Source organism: Prionailurus bengalensis, chromosome C1, assembly GCF_016509475.1.
Source record: "Prionailurus bengalensis isolate Pbe53 chromosome C1, Fcat_Pben_1.1_paternal_pri, whole genome shotgun sequence".
Classification (NCBI taxonomy): Eukaryota; Metazoa; Chordata; class Mammalia; order Carnivora; family Felidae; genus Prionailurus; species Prionailurus bengalensis.
This window is the reverse complement of record NC_057345.1, coordinates 192,421,502-192,448,638: the sequence shown is the minus strand read 5'-3', so window position 1 is coordinate 192,448,638 and position 27,137 is coordinate 192,421,502. Positions and strand designations below refer to the sequence as shown.

At 48.1% G+C, this 27,137-nt stretch overlaps 1 protein-coding gene across 4 annotated transcripts in view; it reads right to left on the bottom strand.

Moving 5' to 3' along the window:
- NRP2 (neuropilin 2) overlaps window positions 1–27,137 on the bottom strand; it is a 116,958-nt gene that overhangs the window by 71,348 nt on the left and 18,473 nt on the right. For all 4 annotated transcript variants that reach the window (XM_043577607.1, XM_043577605.1, XM_043577604.1 and 1 more), the window contains exons 3-6: window positions 10,480–10,661; window positions 4,122–4,352; window positions 2,336–2,491; window positions 435–604 (exon numbers count right to left, since the gene is read on the bottom strand). In XM_043577607.1, the coding sequence (XP_043433542.1) occupies window positions 435–604; window positions 2,336–2,491; window positions 4,122–4,352; window positions 10,480–10,661 (739 nt within the window). The remainder of the gene's footprint in view (window positions 1–434; window positions 605–2,335; window positions 2,492–4,121; window positions 4,353–10,479; window positions 10,662–27,137) is intronic.

The following is a 27,137-nucleotide window of genomic DNA, read 5'->3' as shown; positions in this document are numbered from 1 at the left end:
ATCATGAGAGGCTGCCATGCTCAGCTAGCGACTCAAGTCTGCCCTTAGGAAGATGCCCTCCCCCTACCAAGTCTCTGATGCCTCCCTCTGCCAAGAATGAGGAAGATCTGGAACTGTTTATAGAATGTTCCATGGATATCTCTACTGAGAGGCAAATAGCACCCAGGCCAAACAACTCTGAGGCCTGGTAAGTGTCACAAGGGCAGCGGCAGTGTCCATCTTACTTGTCATTTTATCCCAGTAGTTAGCACAACACCTGGCTAAGTCTATTCATGCCTGGCACCTGTGTTTTTGGACGGATGGATGAACGGGGTTCTCGAGTAGGCTGTGTTTATTTTCTTTGTGTCCTCTGTCCGCTCCAGGCGAGGAGCCACCTCCCTTGTCCACCAACACATGTGCCCTCTGCACACCCTCTAGTACATCTGAGTGAGTACCTGGAGATATTCCTTGCTGGAATCCAAGTTGGGTGTCCAGCCATTGTCGTCACCATGGAGGCGGCTTTGCTGGGGTGTCCACCTTCCATCAGAGTAGGTAGATGAGGCACTGATCTGTTCATTGGCAATCCGGCCGGATTCCATTCCCAGAGGGACATTGCACTGGAAGTCTGGGGAGTGGAGATGGTCAAAGGCAGAGTTATGTCTCTCAACCTTGAACCCCTGGGACTCTGAAAATGTTACTCCCTCTTAGGGGCAAGTCCTTGCAGGAACTTGCTCGTCTTAAAGACCTCATTATACGATCGCATTTTAAAAAACAACCCCGCCAAGTCACAGACTTTGACAACCCCTCTGGGTCTGAAAGAAACTAAATTGGACCTAAAAGGAGTCAGGCTGTGGGTAAATAAGAATCATCATACAAATTAAAAATACAATCTAAAGCACAAGAACTGTTGGTGCCGCAGGCTACGGATGCTCACAGACACCAGATGCACCGATATTGAAATACAGGTAAACGTGTGATAGACCCGTGGCAATCTGGGTGGGCTGATACATCGTGGGAAGCTTGCTTTATTAATAAACACCCAGGGGGCACTTTTGCTTCTTTCTTTCACTCAACTGTCTCGAGTTCTGGCACAGAAGACAGACATCACAAAGCAGTAAATGCCTGTCTTTGGGACACCTCTCCACGAGCACAGGCGTGTCACTCCATTCCCCTGAGCCACTTGCTTGGGCAAATGGACCCAGAAGTCACTGAGTCTGGCCATGCACCATTAGCTCAATTGCTGTCCTTCCCACGGATACCACAGGCACTGGTCACTATTTGTGTGTGCACGTGTCTGATAAAGACCAGCAATTTTTTCAGCTATCAAATCCACTCTCTAGCTCTGTGACTGAACTGGCCCATTGCAGACCCTGGTGCAATTTGCAGTACTGTTTTCCTGTCACTCAATCTTCATGGGCTTTTTGAAGAAGCGCCAAAGCAAAACCCAGAACAAAACTCGTCACCTTTCCAGCAGGCCAGGCTGCCATGTGCGTAGGTAGGCACGCAATAAGCTGTCTACAACCGTGGCACGATTTCCCCAGCTCCAAGCAGCCTTCAAGTACATCTTTAGTACTTAAAGTTACCCTTTGGGTTTCTCAGTGGAAATGGCAGCACATATGAGGCACACATCCTAGAGGAGCTGATGTGAAGATTCAGGAGTTGGGAGTAAACGTTGATGGAGGCTGGAGACTCACGGCCTGGATGGGAAGTTCCAGGGCAGCTGGAGCCAGAGGTACACTTTATGCTTTGCACGGCACCTGGCATATAGCAGAAGCTTGGGAACTGTGTATACTGGAAGCGTGCAGTGAAAATGCAAGCGTGTACCAGTCTAGTGAGAGAAGCTCTACCCAGGGCCAGAGATGTTTAATATATATATATATATATATATATATATATATATATACATATATATATTTATATATTTATATGAGAGGTGTAAAAATTACTCAGTTTTCTGACAATGGCCACTGAGGCTTAGAGAGCGAGAAAAATAGCCTCAGACTCAAAAAATGTTAGCACAGGGTAGGGGACTCTATAGAGACGTCCTGACTAACCTCCCTTCCGTTCACAGATGGGAAAACTGAGGCTTGCGATGGTTCTGAGACTTACTCTGGGAATAACTAATTCTTGGTGCACATACGTACTTTGTAAAGAAAGGGGTACCCAGTCGACATCTGTCTTATTTTCATTAATCTCTGCCTAGCAAGAAGATATAGCCCCCATTCCCTGAACTCAGATGCTACTATAAATTCTGGAGAACTGCCCTCTCCTCTCCCAGAGGCCAGTCTGTCTTCATTACATGTCCTCACAGCCCTGATAGAAGGACAGGACAGAGGTTCCCAACTGCCCAACTCACTGTCTGGTGGCTCTTGATGGACCAGGTAGTAGCGTGCAGAGAAGCCATCCTTGGCCACCGCCATGTCTGTGTGAAAGGTCAGAGAGAGGATCCCGGTCGACGAACGGAGTTCAGAGGGTGTCTTGGTGCCACAGTACTTGCCAATCAGGGGGCCGACTGGACATGCAAGACAAAGACAGGTCAGTAGACATGGGAAGGTCAAACTCCATTTTCGATACATTTGCACTTGCCACAATCACCAGTCACTCCATGGAGCATCCTTTGGGTATGCCTTGGCATAAAAGAATGACCAAAAATAGGTCTTAAGAACAACACGTAGTATTTTTCCTGGACATTAAAAAGTACAGTTCACCCTTGAACAACACGGGTTTAAAGTGTGTGGATCCACTTATACGTGGATTTTTTTTGGAGAAATACAGTATGCTCCTGTAAATGTATTTTCTTTTCCTTATGATTTTCTTAATGACATTTTCTTTTTCTCTAGTTTCCTTTATTGTAAGAAGACTGGGTACGCTACACATAATATATAAAATATGTATTAATTGACTGTTTATGTTATTGGTAAGGCTTCCGGTCAACAGTAGGCGATTAGCAGTTAAGTTTTTGGGGACTCAGAGTAATGTGTAGATTTTTCAACTGCATAGGCAGTCCAAGTATTGTTCAAAGGTCAACCGTACTTTCCCTGACCTGGCTTCATTCTGTTCTCTCCCTCTGTTCAGGGATGGGCCAGAAAGCTGTCATTATAATGCCTGTTCTACAGAAGAAAAAATTGAGGTTCAGAGAGGTCACATGACTTTTCCATGTTCATACGGCTAGGAAATAACAGAGTTGTGACTCAAACCCGAGTTTTCTGACTAAGTCGTAGGCTTTTCTCAGGAAATGAAACTGCTTAGCCATCAAGTCTCCCTTATAGTGCAAAACACTAATACTGGGGCGCCTGGGTGGCGCAGTCGGTTAAGCGTCCGACTTCAACCAGGTCACGATCTCGCGGTCCGTGAGTTCGAGCCCCGCGTCGGGCTCTGGGCTGATGGCTCGGAGCCTGGAGCCTGTTTCCGATTCTGTGTCTCCCTCTCTCTCTGCCCCTCCCCCGTTCATGCTCTGTCTCTCTCTGTCCCAAAAATAAATAAAAAATGTTGAAAAAAAAACCCCACTAATACTGACTACAAAAAGGAACAATTGGTTTCTTCACCAATACAGATTCTGCTCAAGACCTATGTTGGTCTCCCCCTGAGAAGCACCAGTTCCTCTGGGCCTTGGGTGATGCACCTTTTTGATATTTGTGATTGTATTAATAATAGTAAAATCATAGTAATAATAATGGTGATGAAAACAGTTTATACACATAAGACACAGAGTTTAAGTGACCTACCCAGGGTTGCAGAACTGCTCAGAGCAGAACCAGGATTCAAACCTAGTCAGTCTGGCTCTGGCATCCTATTGGGGCATAGTGGTCACTGAGTCACTTTCTCTGGAAATCCTGACAACTTGGGGCAGAAAAGAACACTACCGATAGGTCTTCTCATCCTCATCCGAGTATCTACTCACTCTCCTCCTATCCTTCTCCAGAAAAATACCTCCAAGAAAGGAAACTGCCTTCCTGCAATTTCTCTGAAATCATCCTTGGTGAAGAATACGAAGAGAAAGTCATCATGGGTCATACACAAACCCTAAGGAGCTTTGAAGTCTTTGTTCTCTCTCTCTCTCTCTCTCTTTTATCGTTCCTAAAGCAATTCACAGGCAAAGGCGAAGCTCCTGAGAAGGGTCTCGTGACAGCGACATCACTTACCATGAGGAATGCCGTCCCAGATGTCCAGCCAATCGTATTTGCAGTCTCCTTCGCCCACCTGCAAAGGGTCATGCTCCAGGTCAAAGGTCAGAAACTGCAGGATGATCTCCATCTTGGGTTTGGCCAGGATGGTAAAGGTACAGTCCAAGTTGTGTGGGTACTTCTCGGGAAATCCAGGGGATTCAATGGTCCCGTTGGGGCTTGTGAAGTTTTTTGAACAGTCTTCGGAGCCTGTATGTAAAAGAGAACTGTAGCATTAAGAAAGGAGAAGAACATGCCTTTCTCTCCCGCCTCTGTCACATGGGTTATTTACATGTTGGAGCCCCAATCCCCCTACTCGTGACGTTTTTGTTTTCACTGGAGTGGCCCTTGAAGCAACATACTCTTCACAGCCACGTCTCAAGCCTTTAAGCCAGACTTTCTTTAGGAGAGAAATTAGGAGAGGAGAGCTGGCGTGCTCTACATAATACAGTAAGATCAGCAATTGAGGAGTTGGGGAGTAGAGGGGGGTTAGAAAGAAGTGTGTGTGTGTGAGATACAGGGAGGGAGAGAGAGAGAGAGAAAGAGAGAAAAAGAGAGAGATTCTCTTGAAAAGAGGAACAGAGCCTTCTTTCTCAATTACTCAGCTGCTCGCTCCAGAAATGTAAGTTATTTCAATCCTTAAGGAAGGCTTGCTGATTGCCAGCAGGGAAAACAATGTTACCCCTTATTTATTGCTGACCTCAACACTAGCCCCTATTGTCCCAGAGCCAACCCAGTGCCCCCTTCTCCCTCCAAGATCCAAGGTGCCTCAGGGGAGGGGCAAAGGGGAGCTCGGGTCTCATTCATGTCATGACTATATTAAAACGAGCTGCTCTGTAGTGGCCAGACAATTAACAATCGACGTTTGTAGCTGGTGGATCACAGCAGGGCGTTGGGGATGTTAAAGGCCGCTCCGGCAGCAAGTTTGGAAAAATGTGGCAGTGTATTGACATTTGGAAGGCTTCTGGTTCCTTTGTGGTAGGGATGGCCTTGTTTTTCTCCGAAGCTCTTGTGTCTGCTTTCCTGGGACTCACGGAGGCGTTCTTATTAAATGCCGCACACATTCGCATCCCGGTGCAGGCTTGGACGGCAGCAGGAGCTCTAAGAGGATTACAGCCACCAGATCTGCTAATGCCTCTAGGTGGAGTCGCATTAAAAGGGCCCTCGTGTGCTTTCACCCAGCCACCATTGGCCAGCGTGGGCTTCCGACCAGCCCCAGGACGCTGGGCCCACGGAGCAGCACGGGGCCAGAAGCGATGCCAGTCAATGCAGTGCATGTAAAGGCTGGACAATCGCCATTGATTTCACTACGCTCCGATTTTAAAATTAAAAAAAGCTAGCAGGATTTATGAGGAGGATAATAAGCACTCTAAGCATGAAGAAAAAATACAGAAATACTCGATAAACCAGGTGTTTACTGGCAGGAAGTGTCCTCTGGGGATCCCGCTGAAATATAACTGTGTGATGTCAATACACTGATCTTAGCCCGCAGCGATGTCTTTATCCGAGGCTCCTGCAGCAGGGCCCTCCGTGAGGCTCTTTATTGATGACGGCTTTCTGGAAAGCGCGCGTGTCTGACTTGGAAAAGGTGCCATGCAGATAAGTGGGAGAAAGGGGATTGCAACTTCCTTTAGCATCAGACCGGAAATTCCAACATCCCTACCTGCCCATCCATCACCTCTGCCTTCAGCCCAGTGCTGTGCCCTGGCGGCGTGGGGATGGGGGATGGGTGAGAGCTAACCTTTTCAGCATTCCCAAGGCTCCCTAAAGTGCCGCATCTCTGAGGCTCTGCACTCTGTCAGTCAGTCACGGGCGGCCCAGTGGGCAGCTGGGTCCAGAGGGCTGAGCTGGGACGGCCTTTCCCCAGTTTGTTTACCACTGAGCCCCCAGCTTTGTTTACTGCCAAGCCCCACGCTCCGGAGGGCCTCCTCAATGGTTTGGGATGAGGCAGTTTGGCAAAGCGAAGCCAGCTGGCCGGTCTTTGGGGGGCTGAGAGGAATCTTGAAAAGGTTAGTGTTTATTGCCATTGTGCAGCCTTCTCCATGTGGGTCACTTAGCCGGAGGAAATTAACTCTCTAGCCACAACTGGCTTCCAGAGCCGGAAAAGGCATCCTGACATTCCCTCCTCAAGTTTGCTGTCTTGTCATTCCTTCTCAGGGCAAGGGGAATCCCCACCCCACCCCACCTCGTCCCCCGGCACAGGAGCGGGGAATTTTTGGTGGAATCTTTCTTTGGTTCCTCCCATCCATGGGGGAAAATTCACCCACAATGGACACCGAGTGAGTCGAAGACAGGCCCGGAGAATGCGACATTTTAAAGCACCCACAGCTTCCAGGGTTCTGAGGTCCTGCACTTCACTGGTCAGAAGTTTTCAATATGATATATATTCTTTTAACGCTTATTCATTTTTGAGAGACAGAGACAGAGCACGAGTGGGGAAGGGGCAGAGAGAGAGGGAGACACAGAATCTGAAGCAGGCTCCAGGCTCTGAGCTGTTAGCACAGAGCCTGACGTGGAGCTCGAACTCTTGAACTGTGAGATCATGACCTGAGCCAAAGTCAGACACTTAACCGACTGAGCCACCCAGGTGCCTCCAATATAATATTCTTATGGCAAAACAACCAACCAACCAACCAAACAAACAAACAAAAACACCAAAAAGAATATGTATCTGTCTCTGACACATGGCTATCCATGGGTATATTCTCTGGCTTATTTTAAATGAGGAAGAAAGACAGTTTTATCCTTTTTATGCAGAACAGTCCAACTTGCCCATTACAATGGTGCATTTGGTCTGTAATCGTGCCACCTCATAGTTTGGACCGTGGTCAAAGTGCCAGAAAGCAGGCAGCTGGATGTTAAATGTGGGGGAGAGATCTCACAAGAGGGTGACGATCTTGGGACGAAAGGGGCGTCTTGCAGACATCGACCTAATCCAAGATCCTTCTCTGCAATGTGTTAAAAGCATCAGAGGTTAAAAAAAAAAAAATAGCTCAGTCAACAAATACGCAGGTTCACTCAATGCTAAGATTGTCCACACAAGCTGGGGGATTTTGGCTGCAGTGAATGGTTTCATACCAAAGGACTCTGGTGTGAGAAGTGCCCACTCCATCTTTTTCCACTATGAATTTTACAATAACTCTGCAAGCAAAGGAAGAATCCACACGCATAAAGCTATTTAAAACATGGTGGTGGATTTATCCAAACTGAGCTGGGCCTGCCCTCAAAAGGTGAATTCAGTTCAGGGAGCGGGAGCAGGGGGGGCACTCCAAGTTTTCTCTGTCTGTGGATGACCCCAGAGATTTCAGATTCTGCGATGTCTTTGGGCACCAGGAAGGAAAACCTGATCTTTAACTTTGGTCAAGGGAGTCTCAGAAAACGAATGAACAACAACAACAAAAAACCCCCACGTTTTCCAGTGATTCAGTTTCCAATGTTACTTTTTAAGTTATTTTAAAATTCCTTTCTCTGTTCTGCTCATGATTTGGCAATTCGAGATCCTTTAAGTCTGCGAGCTGTTTCGGTTTGCACTTTTGTATGTGAGCAGTCTGGTAATATATAGACGCGTTTAGAAACCACTTCATTCAGGGGAGACGTGGACCTTGCACTCCAGCCACATGTCCCCCTTTTGCACCTGAATTGCGGGTTTGTGTCTGTCAGTAGAATTCGGCAGCTGAGCTTCCACAGTCCTCGGTACCATTATTTTGGGTATCTGTGTTTACAGTCCCCGCCGCTCCCCCGCCCCCCCCAGCCCCGTCTTTCTCTATGAATCTGACTAGCAAACATAGCTGTTTGTTTGGATTTCTTCGGCATGTTCACGCATTTCTTTCATGTTTTGCGGATGACGTAAATTTTGTGTATTTTCTTCCAGGGCTCCCACGGTGGAAATGTGGGTGCAGGGAGGGCATGGCATCTGGAAGAATGTTCATCTTCCTAGGCTTCTCAGCTTTGAATTTTGTAGCCCGCGCATGTATGTGTTTTACAGAGTGTTGCCCTTCACGCTGAGGGCTATTCTCTCAGGCAGGCCTGATGGCAGGTGAGAGCGGCCCCCAAGAAGACCACTGGGCTCTCATTTTCTCTCTTGCGTTCCCTGGAAATATGGCTGTGGTTGGCAGGGCTCTCTCCCACCACAGGAACCTCTGTCCTCTGTCTTTAGGGAGTCCTCGTCCTTGAAGTAGGGTGCCCCGTTGGTCCATGCCTAAGCCACCTTCCATGGCTGGTGCTATGGTGTCGAGGCATCCGCAGACTATCTGTCCTCAAAACAGTACTGCTCAGTTATGATACCCTCTGTGCACTGTAACTTTTAACATCAAAACTGCATGATGGGTAGGGTTAACATTCATCCTTTCGGTGGCTTTCTGGAGAATACGGCATCATCCCTTGTGAAACACTAAGTCAGGAAGCATGAAAGAGACATGAACTTTAATGGTCCTGCTCACCCGTGTTCTGACTTCCCTCGGCCAGCTCTCTGGACGACCTTGCTTGGAGCTGTTTTCCGTTCACTGTCAGCACGGGAGAGCTGAGTGACAGCTTTAGCACTGGTGACCTTGCTATCTAATTGACTTCCTGGATCCCCTGCTTGCCACGTCACTCAATAGAGCCCTCATTTTCACAACCGTGGCATGTTAATCGTACCTTTACTTAGTGCTTATGCCTTCTGCCTCATATTATAGTTTTCCTTTCAGTCGACATATCTATTTACTTACGTTCATCCAACGACGTCTACTGTGCATGGGTTACGTGCCGAGGGACTTCACGCGTGTTTTGCCCTCTTCTAGTGTTTTATTCCTTTCTGTGCTCTCTCTCCCCAACTGCTCCCCAGCAGAAGAGGGTATGATGAATGTTCCATCTGAGCCGGTGGCACGGACTGATCTGAATCTTGCGTCGGACTCTAGGGAATGTGGACTGAGGTATTCAGGAGCCTCACACCAGCCCCCGAGACACTGGACACCGCAGACTGTCAGTCCTTATGACCTCATGTGGGTGGGAAGCATGGCAGCCCGTGACAGACGGGCCTTCGTGAGACTCGTGCCCTGGGACACTCTGTGCTCCCACTGGGGCTTGGAGATGGCTTGACAGAGTTCCCTCGGCCCGCCCCTTCGTTGGATTCTTCGTTCTTACTCTCAGGCAGACAAATCTGACAAATATTTAGACAGAGTGGATATAAAAAGTGCTTTCAGCAGCTACCACTTCCTTTCAAGAACTGTTTAGTGAAAAGAAAATATATATGAATAGGTCCCCTTACACTGAACTCAAGAGGCGCCGGACTTGGGCCTCTCGACGACAAGGCGGACAGCCTCCCCTTGTACCAGACTCTGTCTACAAGTTGTAAAACGGAGGCTCAGGAGGGGCCGTGCTGGTAGATGCGGTAGGAGCCCGTGAGGCAGGGAAGCAGGCTGGGGGTGAGGGGAGAACTGGAGGGTGCTTCGCTCAGCCTCAAGATAATGAGCTCTCACACTGGAGGGAAGGGCATGCCGCTTAGAGTGCTTCAGCGTAGCTACTGAACTAGCGAGTTACGAATAAAAGTTGGCTCAATCCAGTTATGGAAATAAGGATGGGCCCATGTTTTCAGGGCCTCGAGTAATCTGAGGGGGACCTCATGGAAAGCGGGCAGTCAACTTAAAAGAAGTGAAGTGTTCTCTGTCTCTTTTTCTCCTTTTTGATTGCTTTTCAGGGGGCAGCTGTATCTGCATTTAGGAAGCAGGGATTCAACAGGTAGAAGAAGGGGTAAAACAGATCAGCAAGGGGGATTCCTACGAGCCACATTTGATTTTAAACGCTACTGGATGACCCCACTGGGAGGATCATACTAAGATCTTTAGAGACTCTAAATACTGAAAAGATTATGTCCTTCTGCCCATGAAATCCCAGATAAAGGCAACATTAAACCATGAAGTAATCAGGAGGACGTTCAACTGAGTTTTGCTTTCCCCCCACGAAAAAAAACACACAGAAATCTAATTGTGATTTTAAAAAACACACACACAGAAATCAAATTCTTTTCGAAAGTGCTTCTCGAGTTAATTGACCCTCCTACACTTTGGGTGCCACAAACAAATGCTTGCCTGCCGGCCGGGCAGCACCCAGCGCTCTCTCGAGTTGGATCGTAAGTTGAACTGGGTTTTCACCTTGGGCTGTCACCAGGGTCACCCTGAACCTCTCTTCCAACTCCAACAACTTTTGTAACCCCTCCCATCCGTCTCACTGGGCTCCATCCATGTGCGTATGATTCTCACACAGTTCCCTTACACAGTGCCCCACAGCCAGACACAGAGGGCAGCTACCCGTCCTCCTGGAGGTGCCCAGCTCCCCGCTCTCCACCCGTGACCACACTGACCTGTCTTGAAGATCTCATAACGCAGGGAGAAGCCTGCCCCCTGCCTGGCGTAGTCGGAGGTGAACTTGATGTAGAGCACGGAGCCCGAGGAAATGATGGTGGGTGGGGCGATGTTCCCACAGTGCTTTCCCAAGAGGTCTGCAGATTCACTGTCCCCATCCCGAATCTCAATGAAGTCATACCTGAGTGAGGATGGTACACAGGGGCACATATGAGCAAAGATCACGCTCAGGAGATGAAAGGGACCATTGTCTCACTCCAGCTCCTGTGCCCTCCATTTCCAGATGTTCAGGTGTTTCAGAATGATAAACAAAGGGCGTTTAGGTTTGCTTGTATAGACCGGTGAACCTAGATATAGGAAGTTGCATTGCCTTATTGAAGCCATGAACAGAATGGGCGCCTCAGTGGATGGCTAGGTTTTAAGGCCTTATTCTTTTGCCCACATAAGAGCAGTAGCATCATTCTATCAAATTATCTCAAAACAAACATTTTTCCTTCCTTCCATAGCACCATGTTTATTTCCATCACGATCTCTCTGAATCTTAGTCTTTTCCTCTTAGCTCTGCATCACTGAGAGTCACTTAACCCCTCTGAAATCAATTTCTTCATCGGTAAGATGAGGATAAAAATATCCAGTTCAGAAGGCTGGGCTGGAGATGGAATGAAAAGTATAAGTAAGGTGCTAGGCACCGAGCCAGGCACACTGGGGACAGTCCTGGGATATTTGTTTACTTTCCTGCCCTCTCTCCCATGTTTCCATTTTCTCCTGGGTCATCCCCTCTTTCCTTATCTTTAATTGTCAGTGACAAAGGCTCCCAACCATGGGCCCCCTCCCTCCTTGAGATGACTCTGCAAAGTTCACATCAGCAATGTCTCGTCAACAACACGTTTTTAAAAGGAATCAGCATCATATTAGATAAGGCAATAAAAACCTTTCTCCAAAGGCAGGGGGTGAATCCTCAGGGACCCAGAGTCTATGAGCAAATAACTATTAGCCTCAGCAAGCTGCTGAGCAGGCTGCCCTCCCTGTACTGAAGCTTGAGCTCATTTCAAATAGAATCAAACTGGCCCCAGGTTGGGGAAGACACCTCAAAGACATCCTTGGCTCGGTTCGTGGAATGGCACACACACCATGGGTGCCATTTTATCTGTGCAGGCACACAGATCCAGCCTTGGTGGGTGCTCCGGCAGTCTTCACTGTGCCGACTCTGTGCTCCTCCTCTGGGTTCCCAGTAAACATCCCCGTCTCAGCGGCAGAGGTGGGACATTCCTTCCCCACCAGCTCCCTGCAAATTGCTGGCCACGGCACGATTATTTAACAACAACCACCTATTTCCTTGTCTCTCCCTGTTTATTTATTTTCCATCAATCTGTTAAGACAACATGTAAGACATTTCTTTCTCGGGGGGGGGGGGGCGTAGAGAGAGGGCCTGGAAAAGCTACTCTCTCTGGGATGTGCCTGCAGGCTCCTGCACACACACGGGTCTGTGGGAGCTGGCTGCCTGTAGAAGTGGCTCGTTTGAGCTGGAGTGGCCCAAGGCCTCCCTGCAGCCCCCAGGAACCATATTTCAGACTGCACAGCCACTTATGGATAAATAGGCCTGTGAAGGAAGTGTAAGGAGTGCACCAGGATTAGTGCAATCTGAGACCCCGGAGGGCTGGAATCCTACAGTCAAAAGAATTACAGAAGCTGGTTAGGCTGGAAAAGACAAGATGGCAGGGTTTCCCCCCAGGAGCTCTGAAGAGACAGCTACAGATTGAGAAAGGCAGTGGGGGTGGGGGAATCTGCGATTTCAGTTTGGGAGATGATGCTGCCTTTGAACATGTGCCTCCCCACTTCCAAAACCAAAGTGAAAAGACACTTAGTTTGTTCTCAAAGGAAATTCCCCAAACCCTCTGGAAAATCCCTCCTTAGTATTTCCACACTGAGGTAAGTGCTGCTGGACAGTCACTCTCAGCTGAGTAATGGTGATGCCTGACCAGGGTACACAACGGCGGAGAAGCTGGCTGTGTTCAGTAAAGCAGACACTACCCAGTTCCCCTAGAGCAGTGCATGTGTGAATCTGCATGGAAGAGTCCCGTCCCCCTGGCCTCCACCCCCCAGCTAATCCCAGAAGTAGAACTGGGTTTGGATCTCAATTCAGCCTTAATAGCTGGGTGACTTCAGGCAAGTTACTTAACCTTTCTGATCCTTAGCAATGGGGAGAATGACAGCAAAATGGGATATTCGAACCTTCCTCCTAGGGTTGTTGTGAGATTCAAATGACCAATCTAATCCATATCTAGTGTCGGTACCCAGCCTGGTAGTTTAGTGACTGCTCAATGAGTGTTCATTGTGGTTTATTGTATTCCCACACGCATTTCTGGGGTGAAGAGATACAGCAAGTGAGTAGAGGTGCAGTATAAGCAGAATGAACATCTGTTAAAACATTTTGGAGTGCATTTGGGCAGAAATGTGACAAAGTCTTTAATCCAGCAATTCTGCTGCTGGGAATTTTTTCCTAAGAAAATAATCAGACAATTGTGCAAAGATGTACATGCCTCCTTGTGCATGTATAGATATAAGAAAAACAAGAGTGAAGGGCACCTGGGTGGCTCAGTCAGTTAAGCATCCGACTTCAGCTCAGAATCTCGCGGTTCACAAGTTCGAGCCCCACCTCGGGGCTGGAGCCTGCTTCAGATTCTGTGTCTCCCTCTCTCTCTCTGTCCCTCCCCCGCTCACACTCTCTCTCTCCCCCTCAAAAATAAACAAACATTAAACAACGTTAAAAAAAAAAGTGAAAAGATGGTTCGTTTATAAACAGCCTCATATCTAAATGTCCAATGGGGGGGGGTGGTAAATCAGTTTTGTGTTTATAAGATGGACTACTCCACTGCCATAGTAGGTGATGCTGTGGGTCTAGATATTTTGTTCTTATGGGAAAATGGCCATATTGTATTGTTAGGTTAAAAAATAGATTTTAAAAAAAGCATGTGTTAAAAACATATACATATACACACACATATACACATTCTTACATACACGTAAAGAAAAATGTCTGAAAGACTACCTACTAAAATATTAACAGTAATGAGATATATATGGGTGGTGACATAATTGGTAATTTCTCCTTCCTTCTTTGTTCTCTTCTATTATCTGAATTGCTTACAGGGGGCTTGAATTTTTTAAAAAGCCACAAATATATAAAATAATGCTGCTTCCATTAGGATTTTTTTTTTTCATGGTGACAGATGGTAACCACACCACGGCGGTGAGCATGGCAGAATGTATCCAATTGTGGAATCGCTCCGACGTGCACCTGAAACTGACATAACATCGTATGTCAACTGTACTTCAGGAATAATAAAGACAGAATAGAATAAAAGAAAAGGAAAAATAAAACAAAAAAGAATTTTTTTTTTCAAAGTAGGAGAGCTGAGAAAAATAACCCAGCTCTCAGAACACAGCGGATGAAAATGTAAATACCCTCATCATCATCACCACCTCCATCATCACCTGTCTTGCGGAACCGTGGTGGGGACCAAATGAGACACGGCACTGGGTCACCTACAATAGTGCCAGGGGCACGGCCCACACTCGGTAAGTACTTAAACACTTTTTTTTAAAAGACCACCAGATACCTCCAGTGTTTCTGTTGCCAGTGTTTCTGGAAGGGACAAAGAGAGGCCCTGACGTCCCACTGGCTGGTTCATTAGAAAGGGAGGGTTTTATCTGGTTGCCTAATCACCCATGGAGTAATTTAGGGGATTAAGACAATCAGCGATGAAGTGGGGTTACCTAACAAACGCCATAGCTGTAAGCTGGCCTCAATTTACTCAGTGAATATACCACCCCAAGTCCTCTCCTGTAAATGCTGGCAGCTACGAATACATCCCGACGTATTTACACACGCAGAGAGAGTGAATGAAGGGATGCATTTTTTGAAAAGGGTTCACATAAATCAATCACATTATAAATTTTCTTTCTAGAGCTTGTCATTTAAAGGACCCCTCTGGTGAATCCTTTTGTGAAGCAAGTAATCAGCTCTTACTTAAACTCCTTAGAAAAACCAGATTTTCCTCTTAGGTTTGCTTGAGGGGAAAGGGACCCAGAGTTACAGTTGGGTGGCTAATCGCCGTTCCCCCCCCCCCTCCTCCCCGTCCCCACTTCCAGTGCCCGGGATCTGCCCCGTGGATGGGCCCCAGTTAACCACCGGGTCTTGTGGCTCGGCTTCCTGCATAAAGGGCACACACCAGATGACATGCTGACTTCACACAGAACGTCTCACTTACGTCCTGTGAGCCTGACTCATTTGGGGAAATTTTTTATTATTAGGGATTTGCTACAGCTGCAGTAAATCTCCTTAGAAATTTCAGTGTTGTCAGGTTCATTTGGAAGAGCTCACAGAGGATTAGGAAGTTGGTGGCCTCGGAATAAATATGGTTCCGCATCTAGCATCTGATAGCCAGCGTTTGTTTGGTAAAGGAATCTGGGCTCTAAACTCGGGGCTCACCCCAGCGACAGTCAGGTAGGCTAACCCGCAAAGCCGTTCCTCTTCGAACACATTATTCATTTTCCGGAAGAAAACATAAACCAGCTAACGGACATATTAACTACTGTGTTTGCATTTCATTATTCGTAATCTCCCTCAAATGAAAAAATTCCTTCCAAAGCTTTCACGCTACCTTTTGTTATTTTATTCATTTATTTACTTTGCTAAGCCCAAGTAGCCACTTCCACTCCTACCTTTCTCTTTCTCTCCACAATGGTTCCCGAGTGCCTTTTTCCTTTTCTCCTCACAGATTCCGCCATCTGCCTGTTGAGCATTTGTCGAGAGAACGTTTTCTGTCCGTTCTTCCTCAACTTCAAAGTCTTGATTTCTCTCCCCAAACCCGCATGTGGGGCGTGGGAATCTTGACGGCGGAATTAATTTTCAGAGACCACGGGAGAGGTATGAAAAAGCAACAGTCTCATCCTTCCTCTCATCACTAAGGCCAACATGAAAAGGGGCTTTCTGCTTTCCACAACTCTATCCACACTTGACGCTTGCCAGCAGGCCACCAAAACGCTGGGTTAGCCAACCGAGCCCGTGCTAGAAGATCCACTACACATCGGAGCCCCTGTGCACACCCAAATCCTGAAGCCACAACCTTTGCCAATCAGTCAGTGCCTCCTTTTATGCTACTTGTATCACAAATGATTAAGACCTCACACTCTGCACATGGCAAGCGCCTTCCAGCCTCTGGGCCTTTGCACTTGCTCTTCTCTCTGCCTGTGGTACTCTGCTACCTTTCTCTATGGCTGGCGCCGTCTCATCCTTCTAAGGGCAAATGTCACCTCCTCAGAGAAGCCTGCCCTGACCACCCTATTTCAGACAGCATACCCTTATTCTCCAGCTCACCACCGTCTTATTGCCTTTATAGCTATTCATCGGTACAGGTCTCGTCAATATACTTGTTTATTTGTTTAGAATCTGTGTCCTCACTAGATTGAAGGCACCATGAGGGCAAGGATCTCACCTTTGTGCTGCTGAGCCTCTCGTGCTTGCACAGTGCCTGGAGGGCTCACAGTTTTTTGTGGAGTGAGTAAACGGATGAGGGACCTCAGGTTGGTGAATTCTGGAGAATTCACTCTGTGAGGACGTTTCCTGACGGGTTGGCTACACTGGGTCCATTTTGTGGACTTTGCCTTTGCGTTCTAACACATTCCCTGAGCTATTCTGGTTTTATCTGGAAACCGGAATGTTGCCTCGTGACTCGAAAACACGAAATATAACATTTTGAGTGGAAGAAACATCTCAAATCATGCTGACAGCATTTTCACTATTAGCGGCAAACAAATCAACTATAATTAAAATGCTGTCAAAGTGATTTGAGATTTTTCTCACACTTTCAAAGTTCCATATTTCATGAGTAGATTATGGAGGCCAGAGAATTTACCACCTCCTGGAGTGCCTTTCTTCTGGGAAGCTCAAAGACATCTACAAACACTGTCTTATTAATCCTTACATTAAAACCTGCAGGGAAAAATAGGAGGAAAAAACAATGCTGTCATGTACAACTTCTCGGTGAAGAAGCTGCCTAAGACACAAAGAGACCGTGGGCAGGTCTGCAGGATGCTGAAGTCTCTGGTCCATTCAAGGCCAAAGGCAGGTCACCTGGTCTCCAGCTCAATAGTGAAATCCAGCCTCAATGGACAAAGTAGCTCACTGTCAGGGCACATTTTTTTAAGTAGCAAGTGTCATTTCCTGGAATTTCTCCCTTTCATTGGGGCTACCCATTTCATACGAAGCTGGAACATCAATGCGAATATCAACGGGAAGAAGCACCGATCATTTATTGAGCATTTATTATGGGCTGGACCCCTGTTTAGATAGTCCTTGGTTTAATCCTCAGTGAATACACACCACACCCTGTTATAGCTGCCACCCGTTTACAGATGCAGAAACTGAGGCTCAGAGAGGCCAAGTGACCTGCCCAAGTCTGAGGCAGGCTTTACCCCCGGGTGGTCTCACCGTTGGGCAAACTGGCCTCGCCTCCATTCTTTTGTCTCACTAGTGGATAAAGATCTGAGCGCGGTAAGAATAACAGATTGCCACAGTACAATACCATTAGAAGGTACTGGGTAGAAAGAAACCGCCTGGTTTCAGTTAGAAACTTAACAGAATCTTGCTCTTTTTATTTAGCTGTTTTGTTTAAACAAAGCCCACAGGACTTGCCAAAATTAATAGACAAATCGTACCAATAGAAGCAGTGAGCAGATTTGGAATTCATGGTTTCAAGATCCACCCAGCTCTGCTTTTAAGTGTTCAGATGGGATAACATATTAATTTTTGCAAGTGAAGTATTTTTATAAGCGCATATATACCCATATGTGAACATATGGTCCATCGAGTGAGAAAACAGTACCCTGTGTATTTATAAGCTCTTAAAGTATCATCTAGAGCATGTATTCTTAAGCCCGTGGATTTCCAGTAGGGTCCGCAGATGAGTTTCAGTAGGTGAGGGAACCCTACAAGTCAAACGCAGAAATGTTGTGTTTGTGTATGTGCACATTTTCCTAGGTCTGTGACAAAAATAATCTTAAATTACTGTTATACAGAAACATATCTATAAATAAGCGTGTGTGTTCTGAGAAGCGTAGTACATGGGCTTTGTGGGTACACCCATCCAGTTTCCAGCACTCATTAGTGGCCTGACTGCAGGCAAGGCATTTCACCTCTCTGAATCTCAGTCTCTTCATCTATAAAATGGAAAAAATAATAGTCCCCGCCTTATGGGATTGTGGGAAGGACTGCCAAAGTACATACAAGCCCAGAAGAGTCCCGGGTGCCTTAGAAAGTCACCGGGAGACACCGGCTATTTTTACTCCTCCTCCTGTTTTTATAAAGCGGGGTGGCGGACGTGGGGGGTGAGAAAGGTTACATACACGTAACGTCGTGGAAACTGAACACGTGGAGATGGAATGAAAAGTCATAATGGTAGAGACAGTCTCGGTGTCCCCCCCCCACCCCGCAACCTCAGTGCTAGCAGTGGGGGTTTCTAAAAATCCTCCTTCCGTACAAATCCATCAATAGTGCTTCAGTCACTTGAGTTTTTGCGACTTCCTTTCCATCTCATGTTTCTGAGCCCAGGCTAAAATCAAACAACCTGTGCCTTTCCCCTCCCCCCCCCCCCCCCCCCCCCCCCCCCCCCCCCCCCCCCCCCGCCCCGCTCCCCACCTACAGGTGGGTCTTGAACAACCACCCAGCCTCCCTCTGTTTGGTGAGTTAATGCATGTCAACAGCTCAGCACAGTGCCTGGCACAGAGCAAGTACTCAGTAAAGAAATGTTCGTCATTATTGCCGCTATTATTACTGTTGTTATTGTTATCATTTGTGAGATAACTACGGGACTCAAACGGTGCCAAGACGCTACATCTGTTTGCGTATTTGTGTCGGTGCTGCTGCCTTTTTAACAGCGACTGTTGGCAGTTTCATTTTCTTCCTTCATTTCTTCCCCCCACAAATCTCTGATACGTGGCGGTTATCCGCAGTCCCCGCACAGCCCGGGTCACCGTGCCTCTTTAGAAAGGAGGAAATCTGACCACCCAGCAGAGGAAGTATGTGAAGAAAATAACCCAAAACAAACCGAAGGAATGATTCCAGAAAACCTTGAAGGCCAGAAAATGGAAACTACAAATAACATCTATTTATAATTGCTGGTTGTTTTCCGCAGAAGCCCTGGGATGATGGAGAGGGGCCTGCCGATCTCATTGTTCCTGACGGAGCAGGCTGCCAAGAACGCCTCGCGACGTGAGGAAGGAGGCCGCTCCAGACAGGGCGTCTGATAAGTCTCACTGAGGATGAACTTTCGGAGAATTAAGGGCACGCAACAAAGCCTCCGGCACTTTTCCCCTGACCCCCTGGCTGAACACCGCTTCCCCCACTGACCTGGCTCCCCAGCAAGACGCATTCCTGAGGCTGTATGGACACGGATCTGTTCCACTCCCGGACCAGCGAGCACTCTGGAGGCTGGCTTGGGTGGAACGTGTTTGCTTATGTAAGGACTGATTTTCTAGGCAAGCAGTGCCAATGTGAAGTTTAAGGCTGCTGGGCAGGCTCTTTTCGGCACGACGGTTGGGTCTTTTTTCTGTTTGCTGTACACGTCTGTAAAATCCTCACTCTGCAGTTAGCTCAAAGGGCCCCTTGTTAGCATTTGGTAACGATACTAGAGTGGGAAGGAGGTAAGAGGAGCCCGTAATTTATGTCTGTTTACCAGTAGGCTGGTGCTTGGATGGGAAGGTGAACCCCAGCAAGGCCAGAGACTGCCTACACTGTCCTACACTGGCCTGGGTCAATCAAGCTTGCGTGCCTCAGTCTGCCTCATCTCATAAATAGGAATCATGCCTCTGTGACTGGTATCCACTAAGGGGAAATCGGAGCACACCATCCCAGGGCTTGGCATGCTGGCGGCATCCTTGCATTTGGCCGGGCAGACAGTTCCCCCTGGAACAGGCGCTCACTAACCCTGGCTCCCAGAGGGTCTAATTGTGAGAGCAAATCATAACCTTCCCATCTGTCCGAAAAATGGGAGCCTGCTGGGAATGAGGCACACTGGGCACCGGGGAATCAAACACTGCGTCAGAAAAATGTTTTTCTAAAGGTTTGGGCTCCCGGCCGTTTTTTCTATCCCCCCTTTGCTGGCATCCAGCCTCCATAACAAAACTTAGAAAATACAAAGCTTGCCTGAAAAATGTACCACGCAGAAATGCAAGCAGGGGACAACTTGGGAGTACGTGGCTGGTGTGATGGGCCCCGTCCTTGGATTTCACTCACTGCAAGCTTCAGGTTACAGAGTTCAGAGCCTCTCCGGGCTCCAGCGGCAGACTTGTCGCCATTGTGCAAAAAAAGCACCTTGGTGTGGAAATGACGGGCCTGCGCGAATGTCCAAGCAGGAAGGGCTGCTGCCACGCCAGGGTGGAGATTCTGAATATAGTACTCGGTGGCCAGTCGGCTGGAACGGCTTCCACCTCTCAAGCCGCCGCTGGCTAACTGTGCTCTCCTCGACGGCTGTGTTGTGCAGGCACTGTGGCCGCAACAGGCGCAAAAGCAGCCCCCTCTACCCGGTGCACGTGGAAGCACGCGCCACTCCCCGTCACAGACACGGCCCTCTATTCTGAAAGAACTGGCGGGCATCTGTCGGGGGTGGAAGGAGGGAACGTTCGGGAATACCGGGTTCTCTTGGCCGGAGGTTCCACAAGACCAGGAGGAAACAGGTCTAGAAAGGACGCCACCTTCTAGGAGAAAGGGAACCAGATTGCAGGAAGTCTCCCAGCAGGATGGGAGCAGGCTGAGTCAGACTGTGAAGGACCTTTATACATCCTACAGCTGTCACGGGCTGCTTGCTTTGGGCAGGAGCTGCTGGCTGCCTGGCTGCACGGCCCTCACGCCGTCGGGGGGGGAGGGGGGGAACGCTGGTGCCAGGGGTGAGCTGTGAGGGCCACACAAGGTAAGGGGCCTGGTGGGCAGGAGGGCAGCAGAGACCCCCAGAAGAGGAGTCAGTCCCCCCCCAACACGGAACCCAGCCGCCTGGCCCGAGGCTTAGACCGAATCCCGAATCTGCCTGGACCTCAGTTTCCCAGTGGAGAAGACCAAAAATGAAAAAAAAACAAAAAAACAAAAAAAAACAAAAAAAAAACCCCAACTTTCTTACCCTCCTACCACTCTCAAAGGGATGACACATAGATAAATCACTTTGAACTTTCAGATGAAAGGTGCTCTATAAACTCCAGGTCTCATCAACCGTAATTGTTACGGTAATTATTTTAATGATAATAATGATGATAATGGGAGAAAGGGGGGGGGGCGTGGGGACGAAACCTCCTACCTTGAGACAAAGAAAAACTCTTCCATTAAAACCTGCATCACGATTCCTTCTGCTTCAAGCTCTCAACCGTCTCCTTCAAACTGCCAATTCCTGGGCTGAAATATTATTTACTCCTTTCCTTCCCAATAAAACAATTATTTGTTCCACTGTTCTCCCGCTCACTCACTCTCCGGTGTGTCTGGCTTCGCCCTGACAGCTCAGCCATGGACTGTTTACATGTCTCGCTCACCTCCAAGACTCTGGTTCAGCTCCATTGACACTGAAGGCAGGAGAATTCTCTCTGTGTGAGGAATCAATTACTTCCGCTGACACTCTATTACTAGCCCTCACATCTTCAGATTCCAGCTGCAGAGTGAGGCGGTGGGGGGATGGCAGAGAATTTGAAGAGGATGGCGAGGGGGGCTGGAGGGGACCGGGAGGTGGGTGACAGGGGGGCAGGGGAGACCATCGACCGAAAGGCAGGCCTCCACCCTGTATTTAAAGTCACAGATCTCTCTCTCCTTGACTGCCCTGCTGGCATCCAGAGGGGACTGCATGGCAGAAAGAGGCAAAGAAAAGGAATAAAAAACAGAAGAGGACAGGAAAAGACTCGTCAAGGATGTCTAAGGAAATCAGAGAGGCCCCAAATACCTAAGGACGGGAACAGCAGGTGACAGCTCTAGGTAAATAAAGGCAGCTTTGGGGGTGGCTTTCCAATCCCAGCTCTACCCTTACTGCCTGTGAGATCGCTCAGGGCCTCGGTGTTTCCACCTGTTAAATGGGAACAACAGTAGTACCCGGTCCACTATATACACAGACCGCCAGGATGCTTGGCTACAAAGTCAGGGGGGAAAAAAGCATATAGAATCGTGTGGATTTTATCGCATGAAGTCCTTTGCCAGCTTTCCAAACCTAGGCCCGGTTCACATGTTTTTCTGTCTTCTTTTTAAAATTTTATTCTGACCCAGCTAACATTTTTCAGGGATTTTCCCTCTAGGAAAAAAATTCTGATTATGTAAATTAAATACAACCATCTACTCTGCAATCACTGAGATGAGTTGTGAGGCCCTAGGTTTTATAATGAAGGTCGATTATGGAAGCTCTTTTCTAGAGGGAAAGACAAGGGCAGCTAATATGTATATATTTTTTTTCGGGGATGATTTATCCAGGCAGAAGTACAAGAATGGAATTAAATTATCTATTGAGTTTCTCTTAATCCAAAGGTTTCAATCCCCCTGTCACCGAAAAGGACAAAGAGAACACATTATTTTCTATAGGACTTATAACTATAGGCAAATACACAAATCCCTTTTGGAAAAATCTGATTTCTTCACTCGGTCTATTTCCTTCTCCCCTCTATCCCCTCCGCACCCTGAGCTCCCACTGAATTTCTGAAGACAGACTCTCACCCGGTGTAATTAGCCGGGAGAATTACACGCAGTTACATGGGGTAAGATGCCTGCCCTCTGGGACCTCTGGCTTCAGAGAAGGTGCCAGGGTTGAGAGGCAGAACAAGTGGGATTGTGTATGAGAAAACCTCAAGTGATTTTCTCAATCAGGAGATAAAAACGCATTGTTAGGAAGGACAGCCACCGCGAAGCTTGCGTTTGGAGAGTTGTGATTGCAACATCGCATATTTAAAAACAAACTGCCAAAAATAACCCTTGTCCCAACTGCTCTTTAACCTTGGTAGGAGGAGGAGAACAGTCTGTGATTTTTTTTTCTTCCCACTTCTCTAGCAAGTTAAGTTGCTGGGTGGAGTCCTTGGTCAAGGTTGGTGAGCTGGGGTCTGCGGCCAGCTGAGCTCCAGTCAGCAGGACCGTCCTGTTATTGTACCACGTACCTGCAGGGGGATCTGTTTCTGTCATTAGGCAGGGTTGTTGCAATACAGAAGAATATTGCTGCTCGTTGGTTCCTTGGGGGAATCAGAATATTTCTGTGGTTGGGCAGGCAGTAAATCTATAATAATGTCATGAGTAATCAACCTGAGGCTCTCTCCTGAGTGCAAGACACTCTCCTGAACCAGAGAATTTATACTCTGCTTCGATTTCCAGAGACTCAGGTGGACACCAGCCGAAACCACACCTCCAGTTGGGCAATGTGGCCTCCTGCCCTCTATTCTTAGGAAAGAGACACGTGTTCAGAGAGGGTACTGTGTAGGAGTAAACTGGCAAGTGGAGTTTAATCCAGTGTCTTCTGGACTTTTCCAGGCCAAACCCCACATTCAGGCATTAACTCGGGGTGGGGGGGAGGCGTGGATCCCTGGATATAGAGTACAAAATTGTAAAGACGGCCAGGGAGGGGGAGAGCAGCAGAGAGTCCTTAAGATCTTAGTTTTTCCTACTTCCCGACCCAGCCCTTTCTCTGAGATGGTAGACGCCTGGCCAGGAAATAAAATTCAATAGCATTGCTTAGGCACCTCTTCACTGAGAAGTTCTGTTGATCAGCAAGTCGCAAGGATGGCCCTTCAATTACTGTTGTTCCCAAAGGCGTCAAATTCTTTCCCCTTCTTATCTTTGGCATGATTCTCTCCACCTGGAGAGCCAGGGCACACACACTCCCCCTCTGTCTGCCTAACTTCTTTGGGATTGGTGCAGCCATCGCTTCTGCCAGGGAGCCTTCCCTGATCTCCCCAGCCTAGGCTGGGTCTCAGGGCTGTGGGCTCACATTACTCGCCTATGCCGTATCCCCAGTCAGCAGGCACAGTGCTGCGGGGGTGGGCAACAGAGCACAAGAGCGAACAGCCCAGGTTGCAAAGTAGGGCATTCTGGCTTCAAATCCCTTCTCTGCCTTTTTCCGTGAATGGGACCTTGGGCCAGATGCTTAACTGCTTTAAGCCCAAGTTCCTTCTTCTGTAAAATGGGAAGAGTAACAGTGACTTCGCATTTTTTTGGAAGCAAGGATCAAATGAGATGATATATGTGAAGCACTTAGCAAAGTGCCAGGCTCAGGGGTGATGCTTCAGATGTAGTAGCTTTATCATGAATAACCACATTTTTTTTTCACTTGCTCCCAAACTCGAAGTGCCACGAAGGCAAAGAATACGATTTGCCATCGCTGCATTCCCAATGCTATCATCTCTCGTGGCACATCATGGGTGTTTAATAACTATGAGTGAATGCATCATCTGTTGCCATTTGGGTGGTGAAAGGCCGAGTCACAGAGAGCCTAGTGACTTCAGTAAGCCCGTGTCTCATCTTCCCGTTGTTACTATGTCACATCACAAGCTGGGCGAATGGGGAAGACAGCTCTGTCTGCCTTTCAACGCAGGTTCATGCCATGCTGACCTATGTCCTGGCATCTCAGATGTAAAAATACCAGGGAAACAATCATTTGCACGTGCCTGCTTGGTATTCCAAGACCAGGTGTCTAGAAATGAAGTATGTGGTCCATGCCCTTAGAGGATTTACACGCTCAGAATACAACATATTGACCGCATAGGAACCAAAGGCAAGCCAGCAAATCAAGGCAATACACAATGCTCTGGGAGCTCGGCATTGGGACCCATAAAAGAACTAGGAATCAAGGAAATGGAGGGGAAGAGGAGGGGAGTGCATAGCTGGACACTAGGGAGGGGAGAGGGAGGAGGGTCCAAGCACTGGGCGCTCACAGATCTCATACAGATGTAAGGTTGTCTTTGGCTGTTGACTGGAATCAAGGCTGCTCACTGAGTGCAGAAAATCATTGCTGGCTGGGTGGGGAGGGGCTAGATTATTGAGGTCTGGTCTGTTCCCTCTGTTTACTATGGTCAATTTATCAGCCTGGGAAACCGCCACCTTTCAAAGATATCGCCCGCTACTTTAGTAGAAACAGACACATCTTCTAAGATTTAGAGGGCTCCTCTGGCCGTAAATAAATACAAGAGCACCTTGCTTATCCAGGACACTTAGCTAGAGGCCAAATGTCCCTAAACCTCAAATATGCAGAACACGGGTGGCCTTCAGGGGATGGTTTCAGCCTTGGGCATCTCCATCGATGCCGGGGACCCCGAGCACTGCTGTTCTTATACTTTGTCCCTGGGGGTGTGCCTCAGTCCCGGCTGTGCCATGAGCTTGGCCAACGGAAGCAAACCAGACATGCCGGCCCTGGGGTTACACTGGCTTGGGGCAGAGCTGAGACCCCAGAACCAAAACTTCCCAATAGACAGCAAGACCTCCTGAAGCAAAATCTGTACAACACAAGAGTAAAACAAGTCAAAAGAGGAAGGGTCCAGGAGGCAGGGGTACACATAACAGGAAGTGACAGCAACAGTACTGATAGAAAAAAAGCCACACACGTCCCCATGACAAAGTACAAAGATGTCCACACGGTGGCTAATTCATCATGTATCCAGATGCAGGAACCTTGCAATGCAGTTATCATCACACTTTTGCAGACGAGGAAACTGAGCCCTGGGAAGTTGAAATGGTCAACCAACACTCAAATCTCAACCTGTCTGATCGAAATAGGACAGTACCTGACCTCTGTCACATAAAGTGAGGTTTAAAATTAGAAGCCTGAATCATCAAGCAAAAGTTGACTCCCCTTAGTACTGGTTTTGTTTAAGAAGACAGGGAAGTGTGGCACATGATTTAGAATGTTCTCTATCAGAAATTCTTTCAAAAAAGGACATGAGAGCTTTAAAGGAGTGTGCTTGAGTATCTAAAAATTCCACTCGGATTCAGCACTACTCTTCAGTGCCGCGAGGTGAATAAGATGATGCTGTGCTGAACACACATAAAATCGTTAGCGTAAACGTCTTGTGGGCTTTTTAGCAAAAAATGTTTTTAACAAGACTTTTTTTTAACAAGCAGTGTTCTTTCAGGTTTTTCTGGTGGTTTGTGCACTACGTGGAGCAGGTTTTTGTTTTTACTTAAAAAAAATTTTTTTTTAACGTTTATTCGTATTTTGAGAGACAGAGCGTGAGTGGGGGAGGGGCAGAGAGGTAGAGGGAGACAGAATCCGAAGAAGGCTCCAGCCTCTGAGCTGTCAGCACAGAGCCCGATGCGGGGCTCGAACTCACAGACCGTGAGATCACGACCTGAGCTGAAGGTGGACGCTTAACGACTGAGCCGACCAGGCGCCCCACGAAGCACGTTTTTCAAGACACCCATCTGGAAATGACCAACTCTTAACGGGACCCAGACTCTTGGTTTTGGTTTCCTTTGAGCCCCTGGGATGGGGTCGGGTGCCACGCCCACATGAGGACTCATGAATAAGCTGTGTCTCACACCCAGGTGGGGGCTTTTAAAAGACGTATATATTTTAGATTTCAGAAATAGAGAAAGATTCAACTCTGTGTACATCTGTTCCTAAAGCCCTAATGTTCAGCCTCTTGTCTGATGACTCAGGTGAAAGGCAGCGGTATTCTCTTCCTCACCACAGGGAATGGGTGGCTTCTGCCTGTTTGCTCAGATGGCCCTGAGTCCTGCCCTTTGGTAACTCGGCCACATCAACGTGGCAGGGCCACTGGGGCCTCTGGTCTCTGCCCACAGCCGGTGGTGAATAGGCCCCAGAGCAGCCTGTGGGCGCTGGGGATTTGGATGCCTGCTAACAGCCCGTGGGAGGAGTTGGGGACCTCACCACAGATGGTCGTGGCCTTGGATTGCACTGACTCAGGCAAAGTTGAGGCTTGTGAGTGAAAGTTTCCAAGCAGACAGTAGGCTTAAGTGGAACCAAATTAATAAGTGACCGTTGGGGGGAAAAGGTCTGTCTGGAGTTTATTCATCAACGGCCTTGACCTTTGGGTTGTCGATTTTAAGGGACAGGGAGCCAAGGGTCCAGGGGCCACTGGCTGGGGCCTGTTCCTGGCTCACGGGGCAACCGCTGCAGTTGACCCCATACACAGGAGGGAGAGGGGAAAACACGAGGGGGAGGTGCTGGCCGCCGCCCTTTCTCCACGGTGGGGCTGGCTTTCTTCGGCCGCTCTTACTCACTTCCCTGTTTTGCAGGGGTGCTGCTGCTAAGCCCTCTCACCAGGAGGACGGCTTTGGCAGTTTTCTCTTGGTAAGCATCCACGCTATGGGCCTCGAGAGCCAAGTCCAATTCGAAGCATGCACCGGAAATGAAAAGAGAAAGGAGTCTAATTTCCTTCGGTACTAAGTGCTTTCCAAACCCAGGAGCTCCCTTGGAACGAAAAGGAGAGAGGGCAAGAGAGGAGGAACAAGACAGAACTTCGAGGACTTCAATTAGGCTAATTGTTCCTCTCACAAGCAAGTGACACGAGGCAGTGGGGGGGGGGGGGGGAGGAGCCCACTTATTCTGAATGCAAACGGCCGGGGAATGTTAAAAATACCTTGCAGAGTGAGAGACTTCAGAGAACCGGATGTGTCTTTCTAAATACAAAAATTGAC